We start from the raw sequence: 21,371 nt of genomic DNA, 5'->3' as shown, positions 1-21,371 counted from the left end.
CTTTGTTCTCAAAAGAACCATGACATCAGGAAGATGATGCCATGACTTGCAAGTGAATTGGATTACAGTGAAGGAGGGCTGTGCAAAGTCATCCTCACTTTCTCCTCCATGTATCTGGGTATATATGTATGTATAAAAGATTTGCCCAGATGAGGTGTTTGTATGACTGGATTATGTCTACTGTGTATATGCAGATGGAATGACTAAGGATGGAATTCAGACAATTTAAAGAAGAATCATTACAAAATTAATTAGCTTGGGGTACCCCATTTTAAGAGAGACAGTGACAAATTAGCTTGTGTACACAGAAGGTTGACTGGGATGGTGAAGTTTCTAGGTAGCATGTCCTATGAGGAATGATTGAAGGAACCAGGGATATTTAACCTGAAGCAAAGATAATTAAGATTTGCTGTCTTCTTCTATTTACAGAGCCTCTACGTGGGATAAGGATTAGACTTATTCTATTCATCTCTAGAGGTAGAAGTAGGACAAATGGAGAGAAAAAATATTCAATAGTAGAGAAGCTAAAAATACTATTATATTTTGTGATAATATACTATGCAATGATAATATATAATTATATGACAGGAAGAATATCATTATCCCAACTTAGTAAATGAAAAAACTGATTAAGTGACTTGTGTATGGTCACAAAGCTATTAAGTTTCAGAGTAATGTTTTGAATGTAGAAATCCTGACTCCATGTCCAGTGCTCAGTGCTCCATACCACACAATAGTGAGTTGCTCAGGAATGAAAGGATAAAAAGAGGCTAGACAATAGATAGCAGATATCTCTTCAAAGGGATTAAGCACTGAGTAGAAGGGTGGAGTAGTTATTCTCGAGAGTCCTTCTATTCTCAAAGTTAATCAGTTTTAAGGATACCAGTTTCTGATGAAATGAGTCTTCCTGACAAAAATTAACTACCAAGTTTATTTATATTTTGTTTTTATTACAATGACATCACTACTTGTATACCTAGTGGGTATACTCTTACAAATCGCAAAGTGCCATTCTGTGGGGTCTTAGTCAAGTCATTTCCCTGCTCTGGATTTTGACTGTAAAATTAAAAGATTGGCTGAGTTAATCACTGAGGTCCACTTCAGACTTTAAAGCATCTGATGCTACAATTTCTTAAAGATCACCCATAAAGTGACAGTTCATTCTTCTCCACATTAGTTAGCATTTCGGCTAATAGGCACCTTCCCCTGACAATCGTTGGACCCAGCTAGGAATACTAGGAAACCAGGCAATGATGATTCCTGCATATTGGAAATGTCTTCTATTCTTCACTGCTCCTGTTCTCTGTGAAACTCTCTTTCCCCATCCCCCTACCCCCATCCCCTCCTGTCTTTACTATCATCAGGTTCTAACTGTGGCTTCAGGCATTTGCTTGGTATTTTATAATAAGCCCAGATAATTTCTTTGTCAGCATGTTTTTATGTCAGTATAAATTTGTTCTATGTAGCATATTATAATAGACCCTCCACCTCTGTATTTACAAAGTACTCTTCCCCCCAGAGATACTCTGCATGTTCAGACAACATCTCATTAATCCTCACCAAGCACCATCTAGGTGTTAGTATCAACATTTTATAGTAGGAGAATAAGCAATCCTAAATTTGCACTCACAGACTTGAAAGCTGGATAAATCAGGTTTTCATGGCAAATATGCCTCAGAATAAGAAGGGTATTTTGAGATGGTGAGTCCTTTTACAAATGATGAAAAAAATCCAAACCATACTGATAATGAAAATAAATGATCAATGAGAATGAGAATGAGAAAATGGAGAGAGACATTTGAGGTACAGCACTGGGAGCCCATAAGATTGAAGGCTTGGTTATATACAAGGAGAAAAATCCAAGAGGTATGATTGTGTCACAATAAGGCCCATCTGCAATGCTCAGAAATAATTTGAAGTATCTTCTTTATTCCGTTCCAAACACATTTTTTGTATGCTAGTAGTTTCTGAGAATATAAATTGATACTGATGATTTATTTCAGAGATGTTTAGTTGGATTCATCAGATACCATGATATATAGGGGAGACAGGATTGACTTAAAAAAAAATAGGTTTTCCTCTCCTCATATGTAAGCACTAGGTATATGACTATGGGCAAGCCAACTCTCTCAGCCTCAGTTTCCCTTTTCCCTATTTGTTTTGTGGATAATGATAGGCACCTAACTCACTGAGTTTGAAGGACAAAGTATTGTGGGGACAGTATAATAAAACATTGTAAGATGCTCAGTAAATCAACTATTTTTATTAGTAAAGCCTGAAATGAGGGTCAAGTGGAACTCATTCAATAGAAATGATTTTCAGAGGCAGCCTCAAGAATGAGATAAATGGCCATGTCCTTACTACTCATCCTCCCCCCTTTCCTTGTCACTTACTTTCTGATACTGGCTCTGCTGAAGATAAATTCACCTGTTTGGATTATGGGCATTAGCTATGACCACCTTCATCTTTCTAGACACAGGAAGAAGAAAAATCTGCTCCCTTGGCATTGTACTAATTCCCAAAGTTGTTAGATATGCTTTTGTCAGTTATATTACTCATCCCTTTCAACTTTTGAAATATCCTCTTTTTCCTCAATGATGCTTTACCCCAAGCCCTCTTATTTTCCTCTTGTTTTGAAATTACTCTGTAATATGACATGCACATTATTCCATTCTTTTTATCTGGAATAGTGACTCACCAATCAAAGATTCTTGTCATAGTTCTCTTTGGTGTTTTAAATTGCACTTGTCTTTAAGCAAACAAATATAAATGTAGTAACAACTATGGTCTTCGGTTTGTTGGATTGGGTACTAAAGAGTAGGAGATGAGCAGTAGAAGGTGCAACATCCTGTCTGTCCTCCAAAAGGTTACAATTTAGTTGGAAAGATAAGACCTCACCATCTCTAAATAATCTCATTCTACTCTTAGTATATCAGTTCCATTCAGCAAACATTATTAAGCACTTTTTATGTATAGAGTGCTCAGAGTTATGAAAATACGGATAAGACAAAGACCACCCCTCCAGTATTTATCATATAGTAATATGATATGACATAGATAAAAAAATGATTTTGGGGAGAAAGGGAGGAAATCTGAACCTGGGATTTTAGTCACTTAAGATTCCACTGTGCAAACTCCCTCCACTGATGCACATCAGAAATTCTTCTATAGTTTATAGAGCTGGAGAGTTAACTGGATTAAGTTACTTGCCCCTAGTCACAAAGCTCATATAAGTCAAAGGCAGGGGGGTTGAAGCCAGGCTTTCCTAGCTATAAGACTTTCCCTCTACCTACCATGGAATATTGTCTCTTGACCAAAAAAAAAAAGTCAAAATAATACTTGATGAATGCATGTGAGAGGTTTAAATAAAGTGTTGTTTGAGATCCAGTGGTATCCCAGGGTAGTAAATATGGGAGAGGGAAGTCTTTCTGGAAAAGGCAGAAAGAATTAAAGGGGCAGAAATGAAAGCCTTGGTGTTCTGGGCATAGTGAACAACATGGAAGCAAGAAAGCAGGGTACGTTGCAAGCATTTCTGTTCAGCTGGATTTTAGAGTTTATAAAAAGAAGGATCACTAGAGGATCACTGAATCTTTGAGAACGGGATTCTAGAGAACAAGCATCCCAACCTGTACAGAAATCCCTTTGATAACTAACTCAACAAGCAGTCTCTCTTGAGTGGGGAATGCATGAGATGAGATAATGATAAAAATATAGAACTGTATCAAATTGTAGAAGCATTGGATACCAGACCAAGTTGTCTTAATTTTATTCAATAGACAAATGAGAGCTATTGAAACATTTTGAACAGAGAAATGAAATGATCAGATCTATGCACAATATATGTTATATTAGGCAAGGTGCTCTATGAAGGATTGATTGTTGGGGGGGGGGGGAGCAGAGTGAATGACAGAGTTAAGAAGCCCTAATAGGAAGCTTTTCTAATAGTCTAGGTAAATGATAATAAAGTAACAATTGTGGGAATAAAGAGCAGATAATATATGTGAGAGATATTCTGGAGAAAGTGTGAAGGATTGGTACCTAATATATTGTTAAGAGTCAAGGAAGAGAGAAGAGTCAAAGAGAACAGTTTTTCATTCATGGAAGGTTTGGTGAATGGGGTGCCACTGACAGAAAAGACAAGTCTACCTCTCCAGTATCTTTCATCCTTGTTTTCCCTTTTTTTCACTTCTACTACCTCTATTTACTATCTGTTTAGGCTTTTGTAATAACTTCCTGCCTCTACTGTCTCTTTCCTCTAAAACCAAGTCTTATACACAGATCTCATCATGTTACTGCTACAAATCCTACAGTGGCTCCCAATTGTCTGACAAATAGTATTAAAATTCCTTAGTGTAGCATTTAACATCTTTAATATATCACCTCTTAAAAGTTGTATTGGTGGGGCAGCTAGGTGGCACAGTGGATAGAGCACTGGACCTGGATTCAGGAGGACTTGAGTTCAAATCCAGTCTCAGACACATAGCACTTACTAGCTGTGTGACCCTGGGCAAGTCACTTAACCCCATTGCCTAGCCAAAAAAAAAAGTTGTATTGCTATATCCTTCCCCCAGCATTCAGAATCAACCCTTGCAATTGAGAAAAACAGAACAAATCCAACCAACACAGAAACCTACCTGTCTGCACCTGCCACATTTGGCACCCATACTTCATTTAATTGCAAGCTCTTTGAGGATGAGGACTAATGTTGTCTTTCTTTATATCCTCAGTATGATGCCTATCACATAATTGGCCTTTAATAAAAGCTTATTGACTTGACTACAGGTGAAAGAAGGGTCACTTGTCCTAATATCATCTGTCCTCTGGAATTTGTCATTAATGTGAATTCAGTTGCAATTTTTAAATGCCGTCATTTGTATTCCAATAATTGAAAATGCTGTTGTCCTGTTTCTATTTTCTTTGATTTTCATCATTTTATACATATACTTATATACTTTATACATATACATATACTTTTATACATATACAAAATCTCTGAATTCTTCACAAATTATTCAGCCATTTCCCAAACAATATGCACTCACTTTCCCTCCAGTTTTTGCTACCTCAAAAGTGCTGTTATGAATTTTTTGTTCTTTGTGGGACCTATCTTTTTATCATTGATTTCCTTGTACTGTATGCCCAGTAGGGAAGTGCTAGATCAAAGCACATGAACAGTCTAGTAACTTTTCTTGCAGAATTCCAAATTGTTTTCCAAAATAATTTAAAGAATCTTTAATTATACCAATATTACATTAATGTGTTACCCTGGCTTCCCATTATTATTTCATACTCTTTACCTTTATCTACTCTATACTCTAGGCAAACAGAATTATTCACTCTCTTTTAGTCACAGGTCATATTTTTCCACTTCCATATCTTTGCTCATGCTTGGAATATCCATTCCCTCATCTCTACCTGTTGAATTCCTACCCACACTCTTATATAATTTCCTCCAAGGAGTCTTCCCTGATCTTTCCAATCGTCAATGACCTACTTACTTAGAACATCTCTCAGAAGCATTAATCATTTATCACAATATATTATGGCTGTTGTGTTTGTGTCTTTTATCCCTTTTAGACTATAAGCTCTAGGTGGAGAATGACCCTTTATTATCTAACATTTCTCTCTGTCCTGGTACAAATTTTCTGAGTTAAACTCTCTAAAATATAAAGTGATGAGAATTATTTTGGTCCATGAGTTGTGGAGTCACCTGAACAGATAACCTAAGAAAGGATAACTAACAATGTAGCAGTGAATGCCCAATGAGTGGTAGAAACAATTTGTGCTCTGGGATTTCAGAGGTGGGAAAGATGAATTTATTGCTGATCAGGGATGACCTCACAGAGGAGATAGCATTTGATCATGAGCAGCTTCTAGCAAAGGGAGAGAATGGTTGTGGACTATCCTCAGGACACAATGAAAACAAAATGGCAGTGTATCTTAGAAATCAATGAGCAGAAGAGAAAATTGTGATTGTGAGAACATTTTCCCTTCTCAAACCATATTTCAAAAAATCAAAAATCCCCTTCAAGAATCTTGTCAGTGAAGATGAGAAAAAAGCAGCACGAATGAGCTTAACATTTTCTCACATGAGTACCTGAAAACAACGGCATAGGATGAGAAGTTTTGGAGAGATTGCCATCTGCCCAGGTGGAGGGAATATCCAGCATTGATGAGATTTTGGTTCCAAATGTTAAAGTGCTTATTATAAAATTCTCTTTCATAGGTTCCAACTTAAATTTTGCCATCCTTTCCCAAAAAGGAAAGAAAGTCTCATGCATACAATCATAGATTTAGTCTCACAATGGATATTAGAAGTCATCCAATTCAACCCTTTTATTTCACAGAGGAAAGGCAGGGAGAGGGAGGTTGTGACTTATTCAAGATTACATGGGGAGCAAGAGGCACAGACCGGATTCAAACCTAGATCTTAACTGCCATTTAAATGTTGGAGTTTTACTGATTGGGCATGTAAAGGAGACCTTAATATTCATCTACCCTCACCTCCTCCCCAGACACAGAAACTCTACCTGATATATTGTTTTCTCTTTTTGAGATAAGCTGCTTATTACTTAGAGGCACGTGGTTCTAATCTTTAAGATAGATTGGTTCATTCAGTTCAAGCACCACATAACCATTCACACGCCATTGAGTTTAGCACTATTAAAGGGTAATCTCCCCTCTGGGAATTGTGTCTATTGCAGCCACATTATCCACATAGAGTCTTTTTATCATCACTAGGCAGGTAAGGAGATTAAAATAAAAGGTTTTGTCAAGTGTGCAGTTGCACAAAGAGGCTTCATTTGGAAATGACCCTGCATTATAGTCTAAAATAAACAAGCATCCAAATGAACAGGTCTGTACAGGGTAACACCAGTTAGAAGGATCACATGTTGCTTTAAAAGGCATTATGCGTATTGGTAAGGTAGGGATCTGCCCCTCCCTGCCTAAATGATCCAGGGGAAGGGGGAAGGTAGAGTGGAGGCATTTTTTGTCTTTTTTATTGGAGCATAATAAAACCTAATGGAATAAATCTAGAATCGTATCTTGCCCAGCTTTTATCATTCCTTGTCCATTTTTAAGATACTCTCCATTTCCTTTATTTTCTCTGGTGTAATGCTTTTATTATTGCTTTTAATCTTCAAATTTTTGTAGCTCAAAATGGGAGAAAATGTTATTTCTTTTTTTTTCTTCTTCTGTAAGTCTCTTTTCTCAGAAATGAAATGGTCATTGTTTATCCCTATTGAATCTACATACTATGATTTAGCTTTGGCTCAGGCAATGGCTATTACTCAATACAAAGGGTCGTGTGCATCTTCAGTTGACAATGTACATATCATATCTCACCTGCTCAATTGTAAGCTGCTGAAAAGGAGGAGTTTTGTTTTGTTTTCATATAACCAGTGCCCCCTATAAGATCGTATATCTAACAAGTCCTTAACAAATGTGGAAAAGCATTTTTCAAAAAAGTTGATGTTTTGAATTCTACCATATTTTCATGCTCTGGTGTTCTCACTACTGTTGAGATTTAGGAGAAAGCTGGAGGTGTAGTCATACACTGAGCACATCTGTCTGGTTTATTGGAAAGAACACAGAGTTGTAACCATGTCTATAGCAAGGGTCTCCTGGTTTTTGTGAGGAAGGGCTGCTTTTCATTGCCTGAGAGCCTTTCAGTCAAAATAGGAGGGTGGGAAAGGTCACTGCCAGCTTTCTTCTTCTGATTGGAATCCCAGGCAAACCCAGGGGAGGGAAGTGTGCCTTCAGTCACCAATTTACACATTTACCAAGTAGTTTCCAAAATCTATGAGATCTAGGACTGCTGTTTGGGAACCCTGGTCTACATGACTGAATATCCAGGATAAAAACTGGAAAATTCAAAAATTAAAATACTTCCAAATATTTAAATAATGGCTGTTGGTTAACTGAAATATCTAGATAAATAACCATATTGAGGAGGTGGAATTTATGCCCAAAATCTGATCTTTCTATAATTTGCTGTGAAGTTTTGGGGCAAGTCATTTAGACCATTTTATGAATCATCTTCAGCAGTTCAATGGTGTATGTGTGGAGAGAGAGAGAGAGAGAGAGAGAGATAATACCCAGTAGAGATGTTGATGAGTCCTCCAAATCACTTTCTTTTTTGACCAGGTCTGATTGGTGTTCTGGCCCAAAGAGGAAAATGCTCTTGAGAAAGTCATTGCTTTGCCTATTTGCTTCCATTACTGTTTGAAGAACATGGGGGGAAAGGTGCTGACACTATTCCTGTTCATGAATATGAAGATATTTCTTTTATTTCAATCATTATTCATATTGCACTTAAGGCAATTAGAGTAGCTTTGGACCATTGAAGGGAATGATGTAAAATTTCAGATTTAAATCATTCCTGGGAGCCTGCAATTAGCAGACATCCACAAATAAGCTAGATAACTGAAGTGGGTCATTATTCTCTCTGAATTAATTTACTTTCCCTGTCATAAATGGCATATACCTCTGCCTTCCCCATTGCTACTTACCCTTTACTTCAACTAAAGTAATGAAAATAATAATAGGAATAATAATCACATTTCAAATCAGTAATCCAATCCATTATTCATTCTCTCTGAAAATTAAGGACTGGCTTCTGAGTTAGGATAATCTGGGTCCAAACCTTCCTTCCTTCCTTCCACATAATAGCTGTGTGACCCATGGAAAATTACTTAACCTCTCAATGTCTCCAGAAAAGATTCTGAAATTCCATAGAGGAAGTTTTCTCTTCTGGAGGTCCCTGCATTGATGAAATTAGGGGTCTGAATCAAAAACAAATTTAGAGAATCTTACAGAATTTAATTACAATTATGTTGATTTTTTGCAGGATTCTTACAGAGAATTAACACATTGGTATCTAGATAATTCAGACAAAATGGATTAACCTTTTGTCATATATCAATAGATCATAGGTCTTCTGACACTGAGTTTTTACATCTGTTATGTGTCCTTCCTTCCTGAGGACAACTTCAGTTGCTTTGCATGACTGGAGAGTTTAGGAATTATAAGCTCCTCAAGACAGCCAACTTTAATGATTAGATTTTTTGCCACAAGATTATGGCACACTTATAAGTGATAATTTTAAAATATCTTCTACACTTTCACCACTGTCAATCTGGAAAGGATATTATAATATGTTAATCTTTTATTTAAGGATCTCTGTTACCTTGAACAACTCACTCAACTTTCTGAAAAAGGAGAGCCCTGGACTAGATCTCCAAGATCCTTTCTAGCTTTTGATCTTTGATCCTGGGGTCACATCCAGCCTCCCCCCCCAATCCCTCATTGTTAATAGGACATACTTTGATCAAATGTTCTCCATGATAGCTTTCCTCTCACTCCAGATAGAAATGGAGCCTCCCTTTGTTGTAGTACAAGCACTGTACATTTCTTTGTATGATGGTTATATGTGTTTATTTCCCTTATAGTCCCTACAGTGTTATGGAAAGCTGGATTTAGGTTGAAATCCTGACTGTGCAACTCATTGTCTATGTGATCTTAGAGAAGCAAAATGCTCTCTGGGCCTCAGTATCTTCACCTGTAAAATGAGGAAATTGGACTGCATGACCAAAATTCCTTCCAGCTTTAGGTCTAAGATCCTTGTACATATAAAAGGTACTAAATACGCATTTGCTCAATGACTTAATGCTGACAAGAAAAAATCTGTGCTGCCTACAATTTCCCATGTATTCATCCTTCCCCTCCAGAGGTAATCTCTCTCATTACCCTCTTAGATATCTTGTATACTTACTAATAACATCCTCCCATTTGATCAGGACAAAATCTTGCATCAGTTCCAGCATGAATTATTTTCCAATTAATATGTTGCTTCTCCCAAGCATTTATTTTAAACCATTTATCTCTAATGGGAAGAAAAGATATTGTCTCCTGTCAAGGGAAGTTCTGACTCAGCAGACAGAATGATGCTGAAGGAATTGGAGGTATCATATACTTAAAAATCACCTCATGCCTAAGGCTTGTCCTGAAATTAAAATTGTCTTAGTCATTGTATAATTAAAGCAGTGGATCTCAAAATTAGCTCCAGGGACCACCAGAGGTCCTCAAGACATTTTTGAGGATCTGCAAAGTCAATTTTTTTTAATAATACTAAGTTGTTTTAGTTTATATTAGGTAAATATTTATAGAGATAATCCACATAAAGAAAAGCTCTTTGGGTGGTCTTTAATTATTTTAAGATTGTAAAAAATTTGTTGTTGTTCAGTCATTTTCGGTCTTATCCAACTCTTTGTGACCCCATTCGGGTTTTTCTTGGCAAAGACACTGGAGTGGTTTTGGCACTTCCTTCTCCAGCAATTTTATAGATGATGAAACTGAAGAAAATAGTGATTTGTGACTAAGCAACTTGTCCAGGGTCATACAGCTAGTAAGTGTCTAAGACTAGATTTGAAATCAGGAAGATGAGTCTTCTTGAATCCAGGCCCTGGTTGGTTGGGGGTTGTTGTCATTTTGATCCTCTTCAGGAATGAAGGACATCACTATATTAGAGTCAAGTTACAGTGTGTCTGAATATGGCTGATCAGACCAATACAAGGCACAAATAGCATGTGAACATTTAGGGTGGACTCCGTAAATTTGTACATATCATGTTTCTTTTGAGGGCACACCATACTGAGGATTGTGTGCCAGTGTCTCCCATGTCACACAATCAATTCCAAAGTTTCTTTTTTTTTTCCTTTTGGTGAGGCAATTAAGATTAAGTGACTTGCCCAAAGTCACACAGCTAGTAAGTGTTATGTGTCTGAGGCCGGATTTGAACTCAGGTCCTTCTGACTCCAGGGCCAGTGCTCTATCCACTGCACCACCTAGTTGCCCCCAACTTTTTTTTTTTTTTTTGGTGTGGCAATCGGGGTTAAGTGACTTGCCCAGGGTCACACAGCTAGTAAGTATCAAGTGTCTGAGGTCAGATTTGAGCTCAGGTCTTCCTGACTCCAAGGCTGAAGTCCTATCTACTGTGCCACCTAGCTGCCCAATTCCAAAGTTTTTAAGAAAGACCTTGAGAGTGTCCTTGTATTGCTTCTTCTGACCATCATGTGACTGCTTGCCTTCTGTGAGTTTTCCATAAAATAGTCTTTTGAAAAATGTGACCAGCCTACTGGAGTTGTGCTCTCTGCGGTAGAGTAGGTAAAAATGATAAAATGGTATGGGTGATGTCTTTTGATTTGTGCATAAATTGGATTTAAGTAAGGCACAGTTGCATGAAATTGTAGGCCTCACTCTATCTTTCAGAGTCATCACAGTTCAGGGGCAGGACAGAGTCAAGATGACTGGTGATGACTCGAGATGCAGTGGATGACCTTCGCATCTTTGATGTCTAACCTAGCTCTAAGTGCTTCACAGCACCTACTTCAGCTGCCTTCATGGCCATTGAAATAAATTGTTCTCATCCAACTATTCCACCACGGGAAGTCTTCACATGCTTGGGGTAGAACACCTCCCATTAACTCACTGATGGGTTTGAAACCCCTTGGGTACCTACAACCTCCCTGTCTGCCAAAAGGGTTTACTGGGGTGTGGCTGCTGTGCATGCTACAGTCTTGGAGCCACAGGTGAGAGTTAGGTGGATCAAGTGTACACCAAAGGTGGAATGCAACCCTGAAGAGGGTGTGGCAGCTCTCATACTAGTCTTTCCTGAACACGCCCTACACCCCACTCTAGGCCCATTCTATATACTATCTATTGCATCAACTAGCTGTCCCTATAAAGAAGTGCTGAGACCAAAAGGTCTGAGGAGACACTGAGATAAGAACTAGGAGAAATAGGTTCTAGTGACCCTCTTGCCATTATTCTGATATATGACTTGGGACAAATGTTTTCCCCCCTCTGGATATCATTTTTCTAATCTATAACATGAAGATGTTGAATTAAATGATGTCTAAGATCTTTTAAAGTTTAATAGTCTTAAGTATGGTTGTGTTGGGGAAAAAGAGGAGAGAAAAATCTCCTACCTCTCTCTCACACTACTGAGTTCCTTTGTTTTCCTCTGTGGGTGATGGAGTGAAGATATCCAGCTGTGGCTGCTAGCCCTGGTAAAGCTTACCCTCAGTCTACATTGTCACAGTGTGGCTATATCCTTTGCTACTTGTAAACATCTAACAATACTTCAAGATATAGCTCATAGCCAACATTCTTGTGATATTCCTTCTTTGGATACCTTTTTTCCCCCCACGTGTAAATATGCTCTCCTTCAAGTCAATGTCTTGTATTCCTCATGTCACTCACTACAGTCAATGTTTTAAACATAATAGGTGCTCAATGAATACTGGGTTTAATTTGATCTGTGAGGCTGTGTTGTGTAAAGGAAACCCAAGCAAGGCAGTGACATGAGTGATAGAAAAAATAAAAATGAGGATGGTTCCATTTTCTTGAGTTGTGATATACTTATCCCAGAAGGAAATTAGATTAGAAGCCAGAGGAATATTCAAAGGACTCTCTCCTCTATCCTATGTCTTTCTCTGGTTCCTCCATCCTCCATTTATAAGTGAATGTGTATGACTAGCCATGACTTATCACTTAACCTTAATCACCATCAAACAGACCAGGGCATACCCATAGTAAATCAAGTTTGGGGCCCCTAAACAAGTCACTTAACCTCTTTGGACATCAATATGTTCATCTTTAAATGAAGGGGTTAAATTGGATGAACTCTAAGGTTCCTTCCAGCTCTTAAACTATCTCAAGGAGACATCGGGGATACCAGAATAAAAAATTAATATTAATATTAACCATATTAATAATAAAGGGATAAACATTCCAGGAAAATCTCAGAGAAGGATCTTAACAAGGCCTATATTACATAAATAGCAGATTTACTTGACTACTATTCTTGTTTTGTTTACACATTGTCCTCCTCTGGTCAGATTTCATATTAGTTTGCACATGTAGTACAATATTCCTTTCACAATTTAAAGTAGAGTGAATATTTTTCTCTACTTCCTAATACTTCAAGAATCTAGAATTCCATTCTTGCAGACAGCCTCTCCACCAACCTAGATTACAACTCTGATATTATCTCATATTTTGTCTTCAAGATTGAGAAATACATCCCATTACCAACCTGTTGATGAGTTTCTACAAACATAGCTAGCTTAGTCCTCAAGAAACAATGAAATGAAACACAGCAAAGATTACTGAATTTCTACTCCTACAGAATTTATTTTTTATTGGGGAGAGGTGGTCTGTATGCGTATGTACATGCACACATATTTGTATATAATATAAATGCTTGCTATTATATCAACTTACTTAAGATTTGTTTCAGTCACTTTGACATCAGAAAAGCAGAAATACAAAAGGACTGAAGCTTCTAATTGAATAGGTTTTTGTTCATCTAAGTGCTTACTAGAGTTTTGTGTAATCTCTAGGGTTTGAGAAATATAGTCTAAATCCTACAGTGAAGCCAAGCATTGTAAGATATTGCCCTCCTGGAAACAAACTATCTGTTTTAAATCATTATCTTGGCAGCTTTCTTAAAATTTGCTTAATAGGTAATTCAGCTCAAAAGGCAAGTATCGTATTTCAAAGAAGTGGCCTATTTTCACTGTACAATTTGGCCCCCCAAAAGAACCTTCTTTTTCACTACTTTCATCACTTTCTCCAAGGAAATAGGAAGAAACAAATTAAGTGACTAGGTATAAGATTTAAACCCATCTCCTCCCTAGAAATATAAATAATATGACTGTACCCCTGGGCCTCCAAGAATACAGCCACTTTGTAAAATGACAACAATAGCCCTAGGCTTGTTTCCCTGGCAGCAAAATGTAGACAGGGCAGGTATCTACTAACAGTAGTTAGGGAAAACAACAACTTAATTAAGTACTTTATGAAAGACAACCAGGACTAGTAAAGGATAATAATCCTGTTTTCAGTGATCCATGCTAGACAATCAACAAAATAGCTCATTAAACATACCTAAAGGCCTTTCTGGTACAGAAAAACTCAACATTCTGCATGTTTCATTAACTGCCAGGAGGTTTGGATTTTGTAGATTTATTTTCCCCAGCAGCAAAGATTTACCTGAGATTAAAGATAAATCTAGAGAACATATAACTTACATTTGGTCTAAACATCCCACTATTTGTTTTTCTCTCCCATTTCTCCTTTTAGGACCACCCCAGAAAACAGTGTCACCCAAGCAAGAACACGAAGATAGGAAGCAAGATAAAGTCACAGACAAAGGAAGTGAAAGTGGGACTTCCTGTAATGAGCTCTCCACTTCCAGTTGTGATAGCCATTCAGAAGCTAGTACCCCACAAGAAAACCCAGCTAATGCCCAGCAGGCAGCAGCCCACCAACCAAATACTTTGACATTGGATCGTCCCTCAAAAAAGGCACCTGTGCAGTGGATGCCACCACCAGACAAACGCAGGAACAGTGAACTCTTTCAGACGCTAATTAGCAAGTCCCGTGAAACGAATCTTTCTAAAAAGAAAGTGTGTGAGAAGTTGAGTGTGGAAGAAGAGATGAAAAAATGCATCCAGGATTTTAAAAAAATCCACATTCCAGATTATTTTCCAGAACGCAAACGGCAGTGGCAATCGGAACTGTTACAGAAGTATGGATTATAGTAATTGTCTGCTTCACAAAATATTTCAAGTAATATCCAATGTTGATTCAATTACCAATATCTGACTGATGTCCTTATGGTCTATTCTGCAGTTGGTGTGGTCCTTGCTGCTCCTCTTTCTGTAAACAGTAGATGGTGGACAGTACCTGGTTTTGTTTCTTTTTTAAAAAAAAATGAAAAAAAAACACAGAAATGAAACAAACAAATAGAAAATGAAAAATGATGTGTCTGATCTAAAGCAGTTTGTAAGCGTGAAGTGGAAACGTGCATGATCAAGACTCTTGGAATCTTGATTTTTCAAGCTCTAGTCAACTGGACATCTTGTCATTTTGTAGTCCATCAAACACCAGTCATCATATCACCCCATGTTATGTCACCAACAAACATGACTTAATATGGATGAAGCAACATGAAGTATAAAATATTAGAAGATGGTTATAGAACCCAGTCCCCAACTGTCTCATTGTTAATGCAATAAAGCAAATCTCTCTTTTGCATGAGCACAATGTTAAAATTAAGTCACACACAAAAAAGGAAAGACCGGTAGATTGCTTGGATGAATATTTCAGGTCAAGCTGATATACTTAAGGTGTATTGGGGATTGAATTAATTTTGTTCCAGATCTGTGGTTTTCCTGTGTCTATGGTGTTCTCTATGTAAAGATGGTGTAAATATGCCTTATACTGTTTTATTATGGCACCAACATTCATCTATTAGTGCTCGTCAGGATTATTTCTGTGAAATGCAAATGTTGCAGCAGGTTGTGAAAATTGGTCTGATGGTTCTCTGAAAGTTCCTGTCTATCATGTTAGTCAACAAAATTGGACAAATGGAAAAAAAAAATCTTAATGTGTTTATTAAAAGGAACATGTGGTAGAATGATTTGATGTCCATGGCCTCATCTTTATAATCAGCCAATTGCTAAATTATTTCTAATCATTTCTCAAACTCTAAACCAATATGGACAGAGTCAGAACTTTCTATGTCTGGGTCAAGATTCGTAATGTAGGACCAAGGCAAACAGCATGAAAAGCACCCTCAAATCAACTTTCTATGACAAGTTCAGTTTATTATGGTGAGAGGCACCAGCCTTAATGGACTACATTGACATGAGACAGAGCTCAGCTGGGGGATTACAATCAGAGGTGGAGACAAGGACTAGTTGGGAAATTCCTATTGTAACTAATTATTCTTGCCAACTAGGTGCTAAGCTTACTCTGCTAAAGGAATGTAAGTGCTATGAGCACCTCCTAAATGTAATGTCTGAGGGTAAAACCCAATTTGCTCCAAATGTTAGGATTCTGTAGACACATTCTATTAGATGTCTGAGGGTAAAACCCAATTTGCTCCAAATGTTAGGATTCTGTAGACACATTCTATTAGAGGTTAATCAGAGATTCAGGTAGAGACAGAACTAGCATATAGCTCATAATTACAATTAAAACAAAACCTCTTTGGAAAGTGCACTAAAATTTTAATTGATCTTACAAAAACATCAAAAGTGGCTTCAGAAAGCTTTGGGAATGTCTTTCTTATAAATGAGGCAGCTAGGTGGCTCAGTGGATAGAGTGCTGGGCCTGGAGTCAGGAGGGCCTGAGTTCAAATCCAGTCTCAGAAACTCACTAGCTGTATGACCTTGGGCAATTCACTTAACCTGCATTTGACTTAATGCACTGGGAAAGGAAATGGCAAACCACCCCAGTATCTTTGCCAAGAAAACCCCATATGGGGTCATGAAGAATTGTGTACAACCAAATGACAACTCTTCTAGATTATTTATATATAAATCAATTGACAACAAAATGTCAGGGTGAATAGGCTGTTTCTTTATAGTCACACACAAATATCACCTTGATTTATCAGTGGTGATTCACACATTAAAATGCTCCTGTATTCATATCGCTACTAAAAATCTTGAAAGAAGCAGGTTACAGAATAAGTATGGAAGAGTAAGGAAATTTCTTCAAGAAATATATTAATATCCTGTGTGGGTAGTAGATATAACTTTGAGTGGCAATTGTGATAAGTTACTTTTTCAGAATAATGCAATGAAATAGAAAAATAGAGAGGTAAATTACACAGCTCACTCAAATGAAGAAAGAAAAAAATCTATAATACCATTTTCAATGTCTATTTTATAAAGACATGCCATTAAAATCATATAATTTTTATATATGGGAGGTATCTAGTCCAATCTAAGCCAACTAGAACTCAAAAGGAATAATTTGCCCAAGGTCACACATCAAGAAATTGACAGATCAGGGGACTGAAGCCAGGTCTTTTGATTCCCATTTTAGCGTTCACCACGACATTGTTTCTCATTTGATACTCCTTATATTCAATTCTATAAACCTGCTATAGCAGGAAGAGCATAGTAAGAGATTGTGGTTTTGTTTCCCATCTAAGAATTAGAAACTGTGAGACCTTGGAGAAGTTACTGAAAATCCAAACCTTGAGTTGTCTTATCATTATTCAGTAATATGAGTACTGATGCCTTCACTGTCAGAAAACAGAAAACTAGAATACATAATATCCTGAGGGCTCTGCTAGATATAAGATCTATAACTTTATGATATGAAACTCCATATAAAGTAGATTATTTAGGCAAACATACCAGTTCCCCATGAAAGCAAATCCCCACCTTGCCCTTTTTTTAACTTGGGATATCCAAATTATTTAAGTTAGAGGCTGGGGTCATGAATTTTCCTAATCTTTCTGCTTCATTTCAAGTATCCTGATAAAACCAAGTTCATATATTCTTACCCACTTTAAGTAAGAAAAATACAAATGCCCTCTGTCTTATAATAGTAACATAATTTAAATTGTGTGTGTGTATGTAAAAATATTGAATCCTAGATTTGGACTAGGAGACCTTAGAAACTGTGGTTTTACAGATGAGGAAACTGAAGCTCAAAAAGATTTAATGACCTGATCAAGGTCAAAAAGGAGGAAGGAAAACATGCATTTAGTAAGTACTTATCATGTGCCTGTCATTATCCTAAATACTTTATAAGTGTAACCATCTCATTTGGTCCCAGGGAGTAAATATCAGAGCCTAATTCAAATTCAGTGCTCTTTCTAGTACACCATGCTGTTTCTTAAGGGTATAAGGATTTCAAAGAAAACTTTTTCAATTAAATTCAATTAGCTTACTATTTTAAGGTGACTTTTATATAATTCATGCATATGTTTATACCTCCTTTCCTTGCTATCATAAAAAAAAATGAAAACTTAAGAGTATCAGTTACTAGCACTTTTTTCCATCGACCTCATAATCCCTGAGTATGCAAACTCACTTCTACTCATTCTGGTCAGCATCTCCTCTATATCTTATTTGCCTGGAGGCACTGAAAGGTTAAATTATTTACTCATGTAGATATCTATATAGGTTTTATGATAGTATGTATAAAAAAGCAAGGAGTGAACCTGTCTTCCTAACTTAAAGGCCAGCTCTCAATTAACTCTGTCATTTTTTTCCCCTCACAGTGTCTATAATATTTGCTTACTAAATAAATTGAATTAAATTAAATCGTGTTGGGTTCATAAATACACAAGTAAAATTTAGAGAGATGTCAGTGGTCTCTACTGGCATTTATTTTCAACTGTTGAGAAGTGCAGGCCCAGGGACAGACATAGCATCTGAGAATTGAGTGTAGAGACATTCAAGATACTAGGAACTTTTAAAACTTCATGCATATCGAGGAGTGTAGATGTTGTGCCCTGGAAGAGAAAATATCCAAATTAATGAAATCAAAGATCTTTGGGAATGCTAGGACTGAGACACTCAGTAGCCATGGGAGTCTGGGCAAATCAACTAACCTTTCTGTGCCTTAGTTTCTCCATCTATAAAATGAGGGTGTTGAACTCAATCACTTCCGAGGTCTCTTCCAACCCTAAATCTATGATCCTATGAGATACTGAAGCTAAGAGAACACAGGCTAAGATTAAATGGAATGGCAAAGTGTTAAAGAAATTTTGTGTGAAAGGAACAGATGATACAGATGGAAACTTTTTCAGGCCCCACCTGCTCTTAGTTATATTGACTTCTTCACAGGGGCCTTGAAATGCTTTACATAGTTCATGCTTTTCAATTCTTTGTAATTGGTCTGGCTTTTCGTGAAGGTGCGACTATTTTCAAACCTATTGTTCAAGATTACTTCAGATAGCGGGAGTGCAATAAATAAGACAAACTTCCCAATCCAATCTGATCATTTTTAAATATCACAGAAACAGTGTGTAGGTAATATGTCATAATGTCAATTCCCTCCAATCATCTCACTCATTTAGCTTCTTTGCATTTGGAAAACTAAAGCCAAAAACATTGGAATCAGACACAAAGTCAAATCCTCAGGCGTCCATTGAATAGTTCTTACAGGCTTGAAAATGGAATATGATGCAAAGGAAATTTAAGATACATGTTTCTGAAAGCAAGAAAGCTAAAGTTGGGCTCAGAAGATTTGTTTTTCATAGTGAAAAAATTTGGAAATAATAAAAGTGTATATAATCAAGTGAAAAATCAAACAGCTTATCTATTGTATTTAGTAGAATAAGATTTCAGAGTTAGATTTCTGATATCTACCAGCCCAATCCATATTTAAAGTGTAATTATCTCTATGGCATTCCTGACAAGTGGTCATCTAGCCACCATTTGAAAACATCTGGTGATAGAAACTCACTTTCTCCAGGTATAACTCATCTCATCTGTACAATGTGGGGTCCAAAATTGTCCAATCTACTGTAAAAGAAACTAAGCAGAGATCTGAGCCAATAGCATTTTGGTAAAAGGTCCATGGCCCCTTCTAATGAAGTGGACCTCATGTTTTCTTCACCATCTGAGATGCTCCTTGTCCCCAGAGCTTTACTTTTATAGTACTTGATAACCACATACTCAGAAGAGGCAAAATAAAATACAGAGTTTCAGTGGTTGATGGACCTTGTTTTGCTCTTGACCCTCCAGGAGGGCCAAAAATGATGCATCAGCATTGGTGGTCACAGGATGGGCAAGGTAAGGGTCATCTCTGCTAAGTGCTCATAAGATGGTCCCCTTCCCACACTGGGCAAGAAAGTGTGGTCCACAAGTACAAAAATAGATGATGGGACTTTCCTTATCACATCAAGACATCCCACCCACACTGGTTTTGGTCACAGTGATTAAGCAAAAGAAGTGGGAGGTTCTCCCACCCATGCTGGCCTTGGTCACACACTCATCAGGCCAAAAGGGTAGAGATCCTCTAGTCAGCATTTCATGGTTAGGCAACAAAAATTAATAACAGGTTAGTAAACAGTGAATTTATAGCTTAGAGTTTAAAGATTCAGGATTTAGTATAAGAAAGAATCTCGTCTAATTATCCCTGAATACATGTAAAATATGTATTAATATATGTAATTCTTATATTAATTTTAGTTGACTAGACTGACTCTATGTATATTAATAGGTAAACATATCACTCTAATCACTACCCCTATGGAATCACACTAAACTGAATAATACTGATGCGAGTAAAATTGGGGTCTAATTAAAACCATCTATCTCAACAGTATAGTAGGATTTTTTTTTTCCTTTCCATCAGTTCAAAATCTGCTTCTATACCACTTCCACCCGTCGCTCCTAGCTCTGCCTTCTGGGGCTGTATAAAATAAGTCTAATTCTTCTTCCTACTGACAGCGCTTCAGAGACTTGAAGGTGGTTACCATGTCCCTTAAGTCTTTTCTCATCCAGGCTATATCTCCTCAGGTGCTTCGAGCTATTGTTTCCAGCCCCTCCCCATCTGAATCACCCTTCTCTAGATGCTTCCCTGCTTGTCAATGTTTGTCCTTAAATGTGTTACCTGAGACTGGAAACTGAACTATGGATGGGCAATGAAGGTGTTTTTATATGACTGGCTTGTTTTAAGTAGCAATAACACCTATACTTGGCCCTACGCAAGTTAGTACTTAACATGTCCCTCATGATGCTGGGCACAGAATAAATCAAACATTTGATTGATTAAACGATGATTTTTAGGCTAGGAAGCAATGTGTTTTAAACTATCATTTTTTTTAACAAGAGAATGATTTTGCTTTTAAAAAGAATTGTTTATTGTATCTTGCTGAGGGGATTTTTGGCCCAATTTTTTTAAACTATTTTCCCTTCCCAATCTGTAGGGTTATTGTGTGTGTGTGTGTCTGTGTCTGTGTGTGTATATGTGTGTGTGTTCTCTAGAGTATTTTCCATTTAATTGAAGTAAAAATACCAGTGTACATAATGTGTAATATTAGTTTTATGAAAAATACCTCTTAAAAACATTGAATTTAACAGATTTCAATAAAGATCATTTTAATCATGGACTTAATTTAACTAAATGCAATGATTTTATTAAATCATTGAAATTTTAGAAAATAATAGGGGAGTTCTCTGCTGGAGGTATGGTGTGTATGTTCCTGTTTAAATCATGATTTAGCTCTATGTAAATAAGAAACCATTAGAGAAATTAAATTAAAAAAAAAAAGACCATCAATTAAATTGGTAGCCAGGAGATTTGAATTCTAGTCCTGGCCTCATCACTAACTGGCCATGTGGCCTTGGGTGACTTTCTTTGGATTTCAGTTTTCTCATCTTTAAGAGGGCAGGAATGTTGGTATTATAAAATGGACTGAATGATACATCCTCCTAATCTAAAAACTGTTCTACCTTAGATTGATTATTACATTAGAAATGCATATGCCTTATGAGAAGTTTGAAAAACATACTCCTTGTGTTCCATTCTTTGCACATGTACTAGCC

General features: G+C 37.0%; 1 protein-coding gene across 1 annotated transcript in view; it reads left to right on the top strand.

The window, feature by feature from the left end:
- The window catches only part of KCTD8 (potassium channel tetramerization domain containing 8), a 279,270-nt gene extending 264,661 nt beyond the window's left edge, over nucleotides 1–14,609 (top strand). The window contains exon 2 of the mRNA XM_027836330.1: nucleotides 14,149–14,609. Within this exon, the coding sequence (XP_027692131.1) occupies nucleotides 14,149–14,609 (461 nt within the window). The remainder of the gene's footprint in view (nucleotides 1–14,148) is intronic.
- The last annotated feature ends 6,762 nt before the right edge of the window (nucleotides 14,610–21,371 follow it).

Source organism: Vombatus ursinus, unplaced genomic scaffold (genome assembly GCF_900497805.2).
Source record: "Vombatus ursinus unplaced genomic scaffold, bare-nosed wombat genome assembly UNPS02014818.1, whole genome shotgun sequence".
NCBI lineage: Eukaryota > Metazoa > Chordata > Mammalia > Diprotodontia > Vombatidae > Vombatus > Vombatus ursinus.
The sequence above is the reverse complement of the archived record's forward strand: the minus strand, read 5'-3'. Positions and strand labels throughout refer to the sequence as shown.